Source organism: Ovis canadensis, chromosome X (genome assembly GCF_042477335.2).
Source record: "Ovis canadensis isolate MfBH-ARS-UI-01 breed Bighorn chromosome X, ARS-UI_OviCan_v2, whole genome shotgun sequence".
In the NCBI taxonomy this organism is placed as follows: domain Eukaryota; kingdom Metazoa; phylum Chordata; class Mammalia; order Artiodactyla; family Bovidae; genus Ovis; species Ovis canadensis.
In genome coordinates, this window is record NC_091727.1 from 51,872,673 (window position 1) to 51,888,024 (window position 15,352).

The 15,352-nt window shown below is 38.2% G+C and overlaps 1 protein-coding gene across 19 annotated transcripts in view; it reads left to right on the forward strand.

Annotated features, from left to right (window-relative positions):
* Positions 1–15,352, forward strand: part of PFKFB1 (6-phosphofructo-2-kinase/fructose-2,6-biphosphatase 1) — a 135,589-nt gene that overhangs the window by 96,833 nt on the left and 23,404 nt on the right. For all 19 annotated transcript variants that reach the window (XM_070291593.1, XM_070291583.1, XM_070291589.1 and 16 more), the window contains 2 exons: positions 7,137–7,193; positions 10,643–10,764. In XM_070291593.1, the coding sequence (XP_070147694.1) occupies positions 7,137–7,193; positions 10,643–10,764 (179 nt within the window). The remainder of the gene's footprint in view (positions 1–7,136; positions 7,194–10,642; positions 10,765–15,352) is intronic.

Below are 15,352 nucleotides of genomic sequence, written 5' to 3' on the forward strand. Positions count from 1 at the left end.
TAATACCTACTATTAGTTTTCAAAAAAAGAGACCCTGGTTTTAAAGCAAACTTTATCTTTATATATATATATATATATATATATATATATATATATATATATTATAATTTTTGTGACTTTTTTCATTAATATTGTTTTTTTGAAAATCCAACTTCTACTCTAGACTTTTAATCTTTGCTTTTTGGTATTTGTTATCAATTTTGTACCTTTAAGAACCCAATTTTCAGTACCCATTTCTACTTGGGAGCGAGATTACTGGCTTGACCGCTCTCTCCCCCTTTGGACTCTCCTTTTTCTCCACTAGGTTACCTCTATCTCCTCCCTCCCCCTTCTCTTCTATACCAAACTCTGTGAATCTCTTTGTGTGTTCCGGACAGTGGAGAACACTTAGGGAACTGATTACTGGTTGAATCTGTCTCTCACCTTTTGACTCCCCCTTTTATCCTCCTGGCGACCTGTCTCCTTCCTCCCTCTTATCTTCTCTGTATAACTCCATGAACATCTCTGAGGGATCCAGACTGTGGAGCACACATAAGGAAGTGATTACTGGCTAGCTTTCTGTCTCCTCTCTTGATTCCACTTCATCTCATCCTGGTCACCTCTATCTCCCTCCTCTCTCTTCTCTTCTCCATGTAACTCTGTGAACCTCTCTGGGTGTCCCTCACTGTGGAGAAACTTTTCATCTTAAACCTAGATGTTTTATCAGTGGTGCTGTATATATGGAGAAGTCTTGAGGCTACTGTAAAAATAAGACTAAAAATCAGAAGCAGAAGGTTTAAGTCCAAATCCTGAGAACACCAGAGAACTCCTGACTCCAGGGAACATTAATCGACAGGAACTCATCTAATGCCTCCATACATACACTGAAACCAAGCATCATCCAAGGACCAATAAGTTCTAAAGCAAGACATACCATTCAAATTCTCCACCAACACAGGAACACAGCCCTGAGCTTCAATATACAGGCTGTCCAAAGTCACTCCAAACACACTGACATCTCATAACTCATTACTGGACACTTCATTGCACTCCAGAGAGCAGAAATCCAGCTCCACCCACCAGAACACTGACACAAGCTTCCCTAACCAGGAAACCTTGACACGCCACCTGTACAACCCTACCCACAGTGAGGAAACTCCACAATAACGATAACTCCACAAACTGCCATGATTCAGAAAGGCCACCCCAAACACAGCAATTTAAAAAAGATGAAGAGACAGAGTAACGTAAAGGCACGGGATAAATACCCATCAAACCAAACAAAAGAGGAAGAGATAGGGAATCTACCTGATAAAGAATTCCGAATAATGATAGTGAAAATGATCCAAAATCTTGAAATCAAAATGGAATCACAGATAAATAGCCTGGAGACAAGGATTGAGAAGATGCAAGAAAGGTTTAACGAGGATCTAGAAGAAATAAAAAAGAGTCAATATATAATGAATAATGCAATAAACGAGATGAAAAACACTCTGGAGGGAACAAATAGTATAATAAGATACTAGAATAAATAGTAGAATAAGGCAGAAGATAGGACTAGTGAGGAAGAAGATAGAATGGTAGAAATAAATGAATCAGAGAGGAAAAAAGAAAAACGAATTAAAAGAAATGAGGACAATCTCAGAGACCTCCAAGACAATGTTAAACGCCCCAAAATTCAAATCATAAGAGTCCCAGAAGAAGACAAAAAGAAAGTCCATGAGAAAATACTTGAGAAGATAATAGTTGAAAACTTCCCTTATATGGGGAAGGAAATAATCACCCAAGTCCAAGAAACCCAGAAAGTCCCAAATAAAATAAACCCAAAGCGAAACACCCCAAGATGCATATTAATCAAATTAACAAAGATCAAACAAAAAGAACAAATATTAAAAGCAGCAAGGGGAAAACAACAAATAACACACAAGGGGATTCCCATAAGGATAACAGCTGGTCTTTCAATAGAAACTCTTCAGGCCACGAGGGAATGGCAAGACATACTTAAAGTGATGAAAGAAATTAACCTACAGCCCAGATGACTGTACCCAGCAAGGATCTCATTCAAATATGAAGGAGAAATCAAAAGCTTTACAGACAAGCAAAAGCTGAGAGAATTCAGCACCACCAAACCAGCTCTCCAACAAATGCTAAAGGATCTTCTCTAGACAAGAAACAAAAAGGGTGTATAAACTCAAACCCAAAATAATAAAGTAAATGGCAACGGGATCATACTTATCAATAATTACCTTAAATGTAAGTGGGTTGAATGCCCCAACCAAAAGACAAAGACTGGCTGAATGGATACAAAAACAAGACCCTTATATATGTTGTCTACAAGAGACGCACCTCAAAACAAGGGACACATACAGACTGAAAGTGAAGAGCTGGAAAAAGATATTCCATGCAAATAGAGACCAAACAAAAGCAAGAATAGCAATACTCATATCAGATAAAATAGACTTTAAAACAAAGGCTGTGAAAACAGACAAAGAAGGACACTATATAATGATCAAAGGATCAATCCAAGAAGAAGATAACACAATTATAAATATATATGCACTCAACATAGGAGCACCACAATATGTAAGACAAATGCTATCAAGTATGAAAGGGGAAATTAACAATGACACAATAATAGTGGGAGACTTTAATACCCCACCCATACCTATGGATAGACCAACTAAACAGAAATGAAACACAAACTTTAAATGATAACAATAGATCAGTTGGACCTAATTGATATCTATAAGACATTTCATCCCAAAACAATGAATTTCACTTTTTTTTCAAGCACACATGGAACCTTCTCCAGGATAGATCATGTCCTGGGCCATAAATCTAGCCTTGGTAAATTCAAAAAAAAAAATGAAATAATTCCAAGCATCTTTTCTGACCACAATGCAGTAAGATTAGATCTCAATTACAGGAAAAACAAACTATTAAAAATTCCAACATATAGAGGCTGAACAACATGCTTCTGAATAACCACCAAATCACAAAAGAAATCAAAATATGCATAGAAATGAATCAAAATGAAAACACAACAGCCCAAAACCTGTGGGACACTGTAAAATAAGTGCTAAGGGGAAAGTTCATAGCAACGAAGGCATACCTCATGAAACAAGAAAAAAGTCCAATAAATAACCTAACTCTACACTAAAAGCAACTAGAAAAGGAAGAAATGAAGAACCCCAGGGTTAGTAGAAGGAAAGAAATCTTAAAAATTAGGGCAGAAATAAATGCAAAAAATTTTTACCTCTCAGGTTTTGCTAGAGATTTTAAGAGATGATATCTTAAGAGTTGAAATTATAATTAAAATATGTAATCAAAACTACTAGAAATAATAAGCAAAATGTGTCAGTATGCAAGAAAGTAAGATGTGAGTTTTCAGCAAAAGTAGGTATGAGGAATGAAAATGTATTTTATTAAGGGGAAATAATGATTTTGTCATAGAGTTAGTTGTTTTTTTATGGAAAAACAATGGCTAAATGAATATGGATATATAAAGTTGTAGAAGGTTTGTAGAAATGGAGCCCTTAAAAAGAGTTTTGTACCTGTGAAGGCTGAGACTGGATTCAATTTTATTAAGTAAATGAATTTTGTTATTGAGGGTGGGCTGATGCAGGATTGGAGTTTGTTTTTCTCTTAATAGAACAAAGTTTTCTTGTAATGTTGAGCTATTTTGATAACAGATTGTGAATTTCTTTGCTTTCCAAACACTCTATACTTGGCTTAAAAATCTTTTATTCTCACGTTGATTGAGTAATTATTGCTTTGTGGTGGTTTATGATTCAATTTGACCAGGTGTTTTAAAACACTTTTGATGTTTTTCGACAAACTGTACAAATGTCAAATTCTAAATAAAATTCTTTTGAACTCTGAAAAAAAAAAAAAAAGAAAGAAACAAAGGAGACCATAGCAAAAATCAACAAAGCCAAAAGCTGGTTCTTTGAAAGGATAAATAAAATTGACAAACCATTAGCCAGACTCATTTAAACGAAGTGAGAAAAATCAAATCAACAAAATTAGAAATGAAAATGGAGAGATCACAACAGACAACGCAAAAATACAAAGGCTCATAAGAGACTACTATCAGCAATTATATGCCAATAAAATGCACAACATGGAAGAAATGGACATATTCTTAGGAAAGTACAACTTTCCAAAACTGAACCAGGAAGAAATAGAAAATCTTAAAAAAACCCATCACAAGCACGGAAACTGAAACTGTAATCAGAAATCTTCCAGCAAAAAAAAAAAAAAAAGCCCAGGTCCAGACGGCTTCACAGCTGAATTCTACCAAAAATTTAGAGAAGAGCTAACACCTATCCTACTCAAACTCTTCCAGAAAATTGCAGAGGAAGGTCAACTTTCAAACTCATTCTATGAGGCCACCATCACCCTAATACAAAAACCTGACAAAGATGCCACAAAAAAAGAAGACTACAGGCCAATATCACTGATGAACATAGATGTAAAAATCCTTAACAAAATTCTAGCAATCAGAATCCAACAACACATTAAAAAACAACACATTAAAGCCCCATAACCAAGTGGGCTTTATCCCAGGGATGCAAGAATTCTTCAATATCCGCAAATCAATCAATGTAATACACCACATTAACAAATTGAAAAATAAAAGCCATATGATTATCTCAATAGAGGCAGAGAAAGCCTTTGACAAAATTCAACATCCATTTATGATAAAAACTCTCCAGAAAGCAGGAATAGAAGGAACATACCTCAACATTATAAAAGCTATATATGACAAACCCACAGCAAACATTATCCTCAATGGTGAAAAATTGAAAGCATTTCCCCTAAAGTCAGGAACAAGACAAGGGTGCCCACTCTCACCACTACTATTCAACATAGTTTTGGAAGTTTTGGCCACAGCAATCAGAGCAGAAAAAGAAATAAAAGGAATCCAAATTGGAAAAGAAGTAAAACTCTCACTGTTTGCAGATGACATGATAGAAAACCCTCTACATAGAAAACCCTAAAGACTCCACCAGAAAATTCCTAGAGCTAATTAATGAGTATAGCAAAGTTGCAGAATATAAAATCAACACACAGAAATCCCTTGCATTCCTATACACTAATAATGAGAAAATAGAACAAGAAATTAAGGAAACAGGTCCATTCACCATTGCAACGAATAGAATAAAATGCTTAGGAATATATGTACCTAAAGAAACAAAAGACCTATATATAGAAAACTATAAAACACTGGTGAAAGAAATCCAAGAGGACACTAATGGATGGAGAAATATACCATGTTCATGGATTGGAAGAATCAATGTAGTGAAAATGAGTACACTACCCCAAACAATCTATAAATTCAGTGCAATCCCTGCCAAGCTACCAATGATATTTTTCACACAGCTAGAACAAATAATTTCACAATTTGTATGGAAATACAAAAAACCTCGAAATAGTCAAAGCAATCTTGAGAAAGAAGAATGGAACTGGAGGAATCAACTTGCCTGACTTCAGGCTCTACTATAAAGCCACAGTCATCAAGACAGTATGGTACTGGCACAAAGACAGAAATATTGATCAATGGAACAAAACAGAAAGCCCAGAGAAAAATCCACGCACCTATGGACACCTTATCTTTGACACAGGAGGCAAGAATATACAATGCAGAAAAGATAATCTCTTTAACAAGTGGTGCTGGGAAAACTGGTCAACCACTTGTAAAAGAGTGAAACTAGAACACTTTTTAACGCTATACACAAAAATAAACTCAAAATGGATTAAAACCTAAACGTAAGACTGGAAACTATAAAACTCCTAGAGGAGAACATAGGCAAAACACTCTCCAACATAAATCACAGCAGGATCCTCTATGACCCACCTCCCAGAATATTGGAAATGAAAGGAAAAATAAATGGCCCTAATTAAAATTAAAAGCTTCTGCACAAAAATGGAAACTATAAGCAAGCTGAAAAGATAGCCTTCAGAATGGGAGAAAATGATAGAAAATGAAGCAACTGACAAAAAATTAATCTCAAAAATATACAAGCAACTTATGCAGCTCAATTCCAGAAAAATAAACGACCCAATCAAAAAATGGGCCAAAGAACTAAACAGACATTTCTCCAAAGAAGGCATACAGATTGCTAACAAACACATGAAAAGATGCTCAACATCACTCATTATCAGAGAAAGCAAATCAAAACCACAATAAGGTACCATTTCACACCAGTCAGAATGGCTGCGATCCAAAAGTCTACAAGCAATAAATGCTGGAGACGGTGTGGAGAAAAGGGAACCATCTTACACTGTTTGTGGGAATGCAAACTGGTACAACTACTATGGAGAACAGTGTGGAGATTCCTTAAAAAACTGGAAATAGAACTGCCATATGACCCAGCAATCCCACTGCTGGGCATACACACTGAGGAAACCAGAACTGAAAGAGACATGTGTACCCCAGTGTTCATCGCAGCACTCTCTATAATAGCCAGGAAATGGAAGCAACCTAGATGTCCATCAGCAGACGAGTGGATAAGAAAGCAGTGGTACATATACACAATGGAGTATTATTCAGCCATTAAAAAGAATACATTTGAATCAGTTCTAATGAGGTGGATGAAACTGAAGTTTGTTATACAGAGTGAAGTAAGCCAGAAAGAAAAACACCAATGCACTATACTAATGCATATTTATGGAATTCATAAAGATGGTAATGATAACCCTGTATGAGAGACAGAAAAGAGACACAGATGTGTAGAACAGTCTTTTGGACTCTGTGGGCAAGGGCAAGGGTGGGATGATTTGGGAGAGTGGCATTGAAACATGTATAATATCATATGTGAAACAACTTGCCAGTCCAGTTTCGATGCATGACACAGGATGCTCGGGGCTGGTGCATTGGGATGACCCAGACTGATGGTACGGGGAGGAAGGTGGAAGGGGGGTTCAGGATGGGAAACACATGTACACCCATGGCAGATCATGTTGATGTATGGCAAAACCAATACAATATTGTAAAGTAATTAGCTCCCAATTAAAATAACTAAATTTATATATATATTTTTTAAAGAGCTGCCTCTAAAGATGATTCAGAGTCATTGAGAAGAAGTCAAGTTATGTTTAGCTCATGCCAAACATAATTCCTTGCTGAAATCTCTCTTTTGTTTCTCTTATAGGTCTTTTTCATTGAGTCCATTTGTAATGACCCTGAAGTCATTGCAGAAAACATCAGGGTAAGGAGTACCAGTCACCTTTTCTTTCCTTCTTATTTTTTCTCAGATTTGGATCATGCCTAGAAATGTCTCTGTAGTTAAAGGAGGTATTTTTCCATTAGCTTCTCCTCCCACTTCCTATAGAAAGTATTCCTTCACCATCCTGTCATACAATGATTCTGTGAAATTCTTCTTAGTACTGGAGAGAGGAAACTAATGTTCCAAGGGAAGCAGTAAGTTGCCAAGAGTTTATACAGCTGGGAAGAGACAGAACTGGGGGTGAACCTCAGGTCTGTCTATCTGTCTTGAAAGCTCTTTTTTCTGCCCCACAGTTTGTATCAAATTTATCACTGCTCTTAGATTCCAGGTATGTGGTCTAGAGTTAGAACACTCACCACATTTTATTGTTTCCTATTTCATCAAATTACTGTATCTTGGGGACAGAGAAGACCTTAAAGATCACCTCCTTCAATGTTTCATCAGAAACTTGAAATCTTAGCTAAAGGTTTGTCTAAATTTTCTTTTTTGTACCTCCAATTATGAGGCTCACTGCCTTCATTAAATGCAGTCCAATCAAGCTGAAATCTGACTCCCTGTAATCTCCACTGATTGGTCCTATTTTTGCCTCTTGAGGCATAGAATATGTCCAAATCCTCTCTTTCCTTTTCATCCATCCACCTGTCCATCCGTTTGTTGATTAAACATAAATTGTATCCATATACCTGGACTGAACCACTTGGGGTATTAGAGACAGAAATAGCTAAAGGAGAGTCCAGCCTTGAACTCACACTCTAGTGAGGGAGACTGACAACATAAGAGATGTAACTCTGTGAGATCAGTGCTGAGATAAACGAACAAAGGATGCTGTGGAAGGCTGTTGAGGAACTAACCTTGCATAAGAAGGCTTCTTCTTCAAGATAACAGCTGACCTGCATCTTGAAGAATGAATAGGTATTTGGCAGGTAAAGAATGGAAAATAAAGGAATGGCATATACTAAATATGGCGTCTTGGGGGAACTAGAAATAGCTTAGATTGGTTAAAGCAAAGTGTGTGTAGGACTAGAAGAGCAATGGGAGATGAGGATGAAGAAATCATTCAGGGCACAATCAAAACAAGCCATGTGTCACCTGCTAAAATATTTCATACATGCATGCTAAATTGCTTTAGTCATGTTCAATATTTTGCAACCCTATGGACTGTAGCTCACCAGTCTCTTGTGTCTATGGGGAATCTCCAGGCAAGAATACTGGGGTGGGTTGCCATGTCCTTCTCCAGGGTATCTTCCTGATCCAGGGATCGAACCTGAGCCTCTTATGTCTCCTGCATGGGAGGTGGGTTTTTAACCACTAGCGCCACCTGCAAACCCGAAATATTTCATACTTTATCCTAAAAGACATGAGGAAATAGTGAAGGGTTTCAAGTAGAGGAATTCCATATTCAGGTGTGCACATTAGAACTATACTTCTTGCTACTAGTAAGGGAAAGTAAACTGTAAACAGAGTAACTTGTCACAAAGATAGAGTGAGCATCCAAGGAAGAGAGAATGGAGGTCATTTGGGGAGATATTTAGAAGATATAGTGAGGTATATAGAAGGTATATACCTTCTAAGAGGTGGGGGTGATAGAAAGAGATACATCTAGTATGATTCTCAGATTCATTTAAGGCTCAGAAGTGAAAGGCAAATGAGAAAAGGAAAGATATATCCAATTGTATGCAGAGTTCCAAAGAAGAGCAAGGAGAGATAAGAAAGCCTTCCTCAGTGATCAATGCAAAGAAATAGAGGAAAACAACAGAATGGGAAAGACTAGAGATCTTTTCAAGAAATTAGGGATACCAAGGGAACATTTCATGCTAAGATGGGCTCAATAAAGGACAGAAATGGTATGGACCTAACAGAAGCAGAAGATATTAAGAAGAGGTGGCAAGGATACACAGAAGAACTATACAAAAAAGATCTTTCTGACCCAGATAACCATGATGGTGTGACCACTCACCTAGAGCCAGACATCCTGGAATGTGAAGTCAAGTGGGCCTTAGAAAGCATCACTATGAACAAAGCTAGTGGAGTTGCTGGAATCAGGAAAGGAGTAGGTCAAGGCTGTATATTGTCACCCTGTTTATTTAACTTCTATGCAGAGTACATCATGAGAAATGCTGAGCTGGATGAAGCACAAGCTGGAATCAAGATTGCTGGGAGAAATATCAATAACCCCAGATATGCAGATGATGCCATGCCTATGGCAGAAAGCAAAGAAGAACTAAAAAGCCTCTTGATGAAAGTGAAAGAAGAAAGTGAAAATTTGGGGTTAAAACTCAACATTCAGAAAACTAAGATCATGGCATCCACTCCCATCACTTCATGGCAAATAGATGGGGAAACAATGGAAACAGTGACAGACTTTATTTTCTTGGGCTCCAAAATCACTGCAGATGGTGACTGCAGCCATGACATTAAAAGACATTTGCTCCTTGGAAGAAAAACTATGCCCAACCTAAAGAGCATATTAAAAAGTAGAGACATTACTTTGCTGACAAAGTCCATCTAGTCAAAGCTATGGTTTTTCCAGTAGTCGTGTGTGGATGTGAGAGTTGGACTATAAAGAATGCTGAGCACCGAAGAATTTGTGTTTTCGAACTGTGGTGTTGGAGAAGACGCTTGAGAATCCCTTGGACAGCAAGGATATTCAACCAGTCCATCCTAGAGGAAATCAGTCCTGAAAATTCATTGGAAGGACTGATGCTGAAGCTGAAACTTCAATACTTATGCAAAGAACTGAGTCATTTGAAAAGACCCTGATGCTGGAAAAAATTGAAGGCAGGAGGAGAAGGGAACGACAGAGGATGAGATGGCTGGATGGCATCACCGACTCAGTGGACATGAGTTTGAGTAAACGCCAGAAGTTGGTGATGGACAGGGAGGCCTGGCGTACTGCAATCCATGGGGTCACAAACAGTCAGACATGACTGAGTGACTGAACTCAACTGACTTAAGTAGATGATAATACCATTCACTGAGATGTAGATATGGGTAAAGAAGTTAGATCCTAAGGGATTAGAAGATGCCAGCCCTTCAGAAATCTAAAGCCAACATATGCTAAGTTATCCCAGTAAACACTCGATACATGTAAGCCATTATGACCCCTGGTTAAGATCTTCTGTTCCTCTTCTTCAACCATTTCTCACACCACAATTTCCAGTCCACTTATAAATCATTATCTTAAACTGTGTACTCTAGAACTGAATATAATATAACAGACCTTGTTTGAGCACACAGATAAGGAATGAAGGGTTATACTGTTCAGATTCTCTTCAACTGTCTGATTTTATAAACTTCAGCAAGGCCCCTCTCTAAGTCTCAGTCTCCTCATCTTTATGATGAGGGATATTGTACTCAGTGAACTCTAAGAGCTCTTCCCAAGGGCACTGTCAGAATCTCTGTCTCCCATGGTTCTTTCTCCCTTCTTCCAGCAAGTGAAACTTGGCAGTCCTGATTATATAGACTGTGATCGTGAAAAGGTTCTGGAAGATTTTCTAAAGAGAATAGAGTGCTATGAGGTCAACTACCAACCCTTGGATGATGAACTGGATAGGTAAGAACCCAGCACCACAAAGTATAGGTCTGGATTCTTAGCCTGGTTTTGATGTCTTATAGGACCTGAAGAAATGCCTTCCCTCTCTGGGCCTCAAGTTTATTAGTAACATCAGGGAGCTACACTTGATCTGTCTTCAAGGGCCCTCCCAGCTCTAATTATCCACGACATGGTGATTCTTTGATTTGTAAGGTGTTCACAAAGGGATTGAAGTAATGTTTTACTGAACAGTATGGACATATTAGGACCCTGGTCTCTGGAGTAAAATGCCTCTCCCCTATGGTTGTTACTACTGTGTTCTCAAAAGTATTATTCACATATGGATGACACTTCAGTTTCCAAAAGTGTTCACCTTTTTTTTTTTTTTTGGTTTGTTTCATTGAATGCCCTTGGCACTCCAGTTAAGGAGGCTAAAATAGGTCTTATGATCACAAATTTTCAAGAAGAGGAAATTGCATCTTAGGGAGCTTGAGCTTGCTCAATCTTCTACCACATAAAGCTAGGATTTTAATCACACATTCTGTCTCTTAATCATGTCTTTTTTCACAATGCACATGTACCTTTTTCAGTCACTATGTATTTGAATTCTTTGGGCTGTGGTGTCTATAGGGGGTGTAAATAAGGGCAAGAAAAGTAGGTTGTATCTTTCAGTAGCTTCCATAGAGCTTTGATATATGAGAAGATACATGAAAAATATGAAACTTTCATTCATAATACCAACTAAAGATTGGAGAGATGTTAGCTGGAAGTACAGGGAAAATGTTAGCTTTAGACATAAGGTGTTCCCAGAAGCTCACTTTCTTTCAAAATAGGTTGTGATGAGAAGAGACCCTGGTCACTCAGACCCTCTGGGCCTCAAGTAGAAAGTATAAGGAGGCTGCTAATAGTCATCACCACTCTAAGAAGTTTAAAGAACATCCTTCCAGCTTTGTCCAACCAAAATCCCCAAGGTGAACATTGTTACTGCTTCACTTCTTAGATGGGGAAACAAACATAGAGCAGGGCAAGGACTTACCTGAGGCCACACAATGATTCAGTAGCAGAATATATACTCAAATTCTTATCTTCAAACTTCCATCATGGTTATCCCCTCCCACATACCTATATCATAAAAAGTGTCACATGACCTTATGTATGATTGTGAATATTGTTCACTGTGTCAGGTCAAGGGTACAATTGCTTTTCTCATCAAGGCATCTGTGCTGGAGTCAGGGAAAGTTTTGCAAATTTCCACAAAGGCACTATATGAGAAGTTTGAAGGAGGAGCGCTGAAGTGAAAGAACAGCATTGAGAAAGCTCTAGCCTTTAGTCTACACTTCTGGATGTGCTCAGTGTTTCATGAATCAGTTCAGGTCTGAAGATAACTGATTATGAAAGTTGGCTTTATCTAATCATTTTTCCATCAACAGACATTTACAATCCATGCATCAAGGTCCAAACCTAGTTGTGCACTAAGAATCCAAAGAGGGATAGGCTATCTGCTCTAATAGAATGACCACTTGGTTGAAGAAGACAATGAATATGCAGCTGGCCAGAATTTGGGGATGGTAAAGCAAGTGGGGTGGGGGAACACAGAAGAGGGGATTCAGTCCAACTTGGAGGAAAAGACCTGGAAGAGCATGTTTACCAAGTAATTAGGGCACCAGCAAGGAAGAGGCTACCAAAAATTAGAAATAAAAAAAAGACAATCTTGAAAGCTTTGATACTTTGTATTGGGTTGGCCAGAAAGTTTGTTTGGGTTTTTCTGAATGAACTTTCTGGCCAACACAATATTTCAAAAACAGCATCAAGGTAGTGAAAACAGAAAAGATCTAACCAGAACTCAGTAGAACCTCTTCTATTACAATATAGCTTATAATTTTTAGTATAAAGATGTCTCTCCCATCAGGAAGCTTCCATAAGCCTCTTATACTTATTCATCAGATGGCAGACAGAATGAAAACCACAAGCACAGAAAGCTAAAAAAACTGATCACACGGACCACAGCCTTGTCTAGCTCAATGAAAATATGAGCTACGCCATGTAGGGCCACACAAGACGGACAAGCCATGGTGAAGAATACAGACAAAACGTGGTCCACAGGAGAAGGAAATGACAATACACTTCAGTATTCCTGTTTTGAGAACCCCATGAACAGTATGAAAAGGCAAAAAGACGTGACACTGAAAGATAAACTCACCAAGTCGGTAGGTGCCCAATATGCTACTGGAGAAGAATGGAGAAATAACCTCAGAAAGAATGAAGAGATGGAGCCAAAGCAAAAACAATGCTCAGATGTGGGTGTGACTGGTGATGGAAGTAAAGTCTGATGCTATAAAGAATATTGCACAGGAATCTGGAATATTAGGTCATGAATCAAGGTAAATTGGAAGTGGTCAAATAGGAGACAGCAAGAGTGAACATTGATATTTTAGGAATCAGTGAATAGGAATAGATTGGAATGGGTCCATTTAATTCAGATGACAATTATTTCTACTACTAGGTGCAACAATCCCTTAGAAGAAATGAAATAACCCTCAAAGTCAACAAAAGAGTCCGAAATGCAGTACTTGCGTGCAATCTCAAAAACGACAGAATGATCTCTGTTCATTTCCAAGGCAAACCATTCAACATCACAGTAATCCAAGTCTGTGCCCCAGCCACTAATGCTGAAGAAGCTGAAGTTGAGTGGTTCTATGATGACCTACAAGACCTTCTAGAATTAACACCAAAAAGAGATGTCCTTTTCATCATAGGGAACTGGAATGCAAAAGCAGGAAGTCGAGATACCTGGAGTAACAGGCAAGTTTAGCATTAGAGTACAAAATGAAGCAGGGAAAAGGCTAACAAATTTTGCCAAGAGAATGCACTGGTCATAGCAAACACCTTTTTTCCAACAAAACAAGAGACAATGCTACACATGGACATCACCAGATGGTCAACACCGAAATCAGATTGATTATATTCTTTGCAGCCAAAGATGGAGAAGCTCTACACAGTCAGCAAAAACAAGACTGGAGTTGACTGTGGCTAAGATCATGAACTCCTTATTGCCAAATTGAGACCTAAATCGAAGAAAGTAGGGAAAACCACTAGACCATTCAGGTATGACCTAAATCAAATCCCTCACAATTGTAGAGTGGAAGTGACAAACATATACAAGGGGTTAGATCTGATAGGGTGTCTGAAGAACTATGGATGGAGGTTCATGACATTGTACAGGAGGCAGTGATTAAGACCATCCCCAACAAAAATAAATGCAAAAAGGCAAAAATGTACTCTGAGGAGACCTTACAAATAGCTAAGAAAAGAAGAGAAGCTAAAGGCAAAGGAGAAAAGGAAAGACATACCCATCTTAATGCAGAGTTCCAAAGAATAGCAAGGAAAGATAAGAAAGACTTCCTCAGTGATCAATGCAAAGAAATAGAGGAAAACAATAGAATGGGAAAGACTAGAGATCTCTTCAAGAAAATTAGAGATACCAAGGGAACATTTCATGCAAAGATGAGCACAATAAAGGACAGAAATGATATGGACCTAACAGAAGCAGGAGATATTAAGAAGAGGTGGCAAGAATACAAAGAAGAACCATACAAAAAAGATCCTAATGACCCAGATAACAACGATGGTGTGATCACACCTAGAGCTAGACATCCTGGAGTCTGAAGTCAAGCGGACCTTAGGAAGCATCACTACAAACAAAGCTAGTAGAGGTGCTACAATTTCAGCTGAGCAATTTCATTTCCTAAAAGACAGTGTTGTTAACGTGCTGCACTCAATATGCCAGCAAATTTGGAAAACTCAGCGGTGACCACAGGAGTGGAAAAGGTCAGTTTTCACTCTAATCACAAAGAAAGGCAATGCCAAAAACTACCATGCAATTCCACTCATCTCACACACTAGCAAAGTAATGCTCAAAATTCTCCAAGTGAGGCTTTAACAGCATGTGAACTGTGAACTTCCAGATGTTCAAGGTGGATTTAGAAAAGGCAGTGGAACCAGAGATCAAATTGCCAACATCTCCTGGATCAGAGAAAAATCAAGAGAGTTCCAGAAAAGCATCTACTCCTGCTTTATTGACTACATCAAAGCCTTTGACCATGTGGATTACAATAAACTCTGGAAAATGCTTAAAGAATTCGGAATACCAAGCCACCTTACCTGTCTCCTCAGAAATCTGTATGCAGGTCAAGAAACAACAGTTAGAACCAGACATGGAACAATGGACTGGTTCCATTTCTGAAAAGGAGTATATCAAGGCTGTATATTGTCACCTTGCTTATTTAACTTATATGCAGAGTACATTATGCGAAATGCCAGGCTGGGTGAAGCACAAGCTGGAATCAAGATTGCTGGGAGAAATATCAATAACCTCAGATATTCAGAAAACACCACCCTTACAGCAGAAGGCAAAGAAGAACTAAAGAACCTCTTGATGAAAGTGAAAGAGGAGAGTGAAAAGTTGACTTAAAGCTCAGCATTCAGATCATGGCATCCACTCCCACCACTTCATGGTAAATAGATGGGGAAACAATGGAAACAGTGACAGACTTTATTGGGCTACAAAATCACTGCAGATGGTGACTGCAGCCATGACATTAAAAGACAC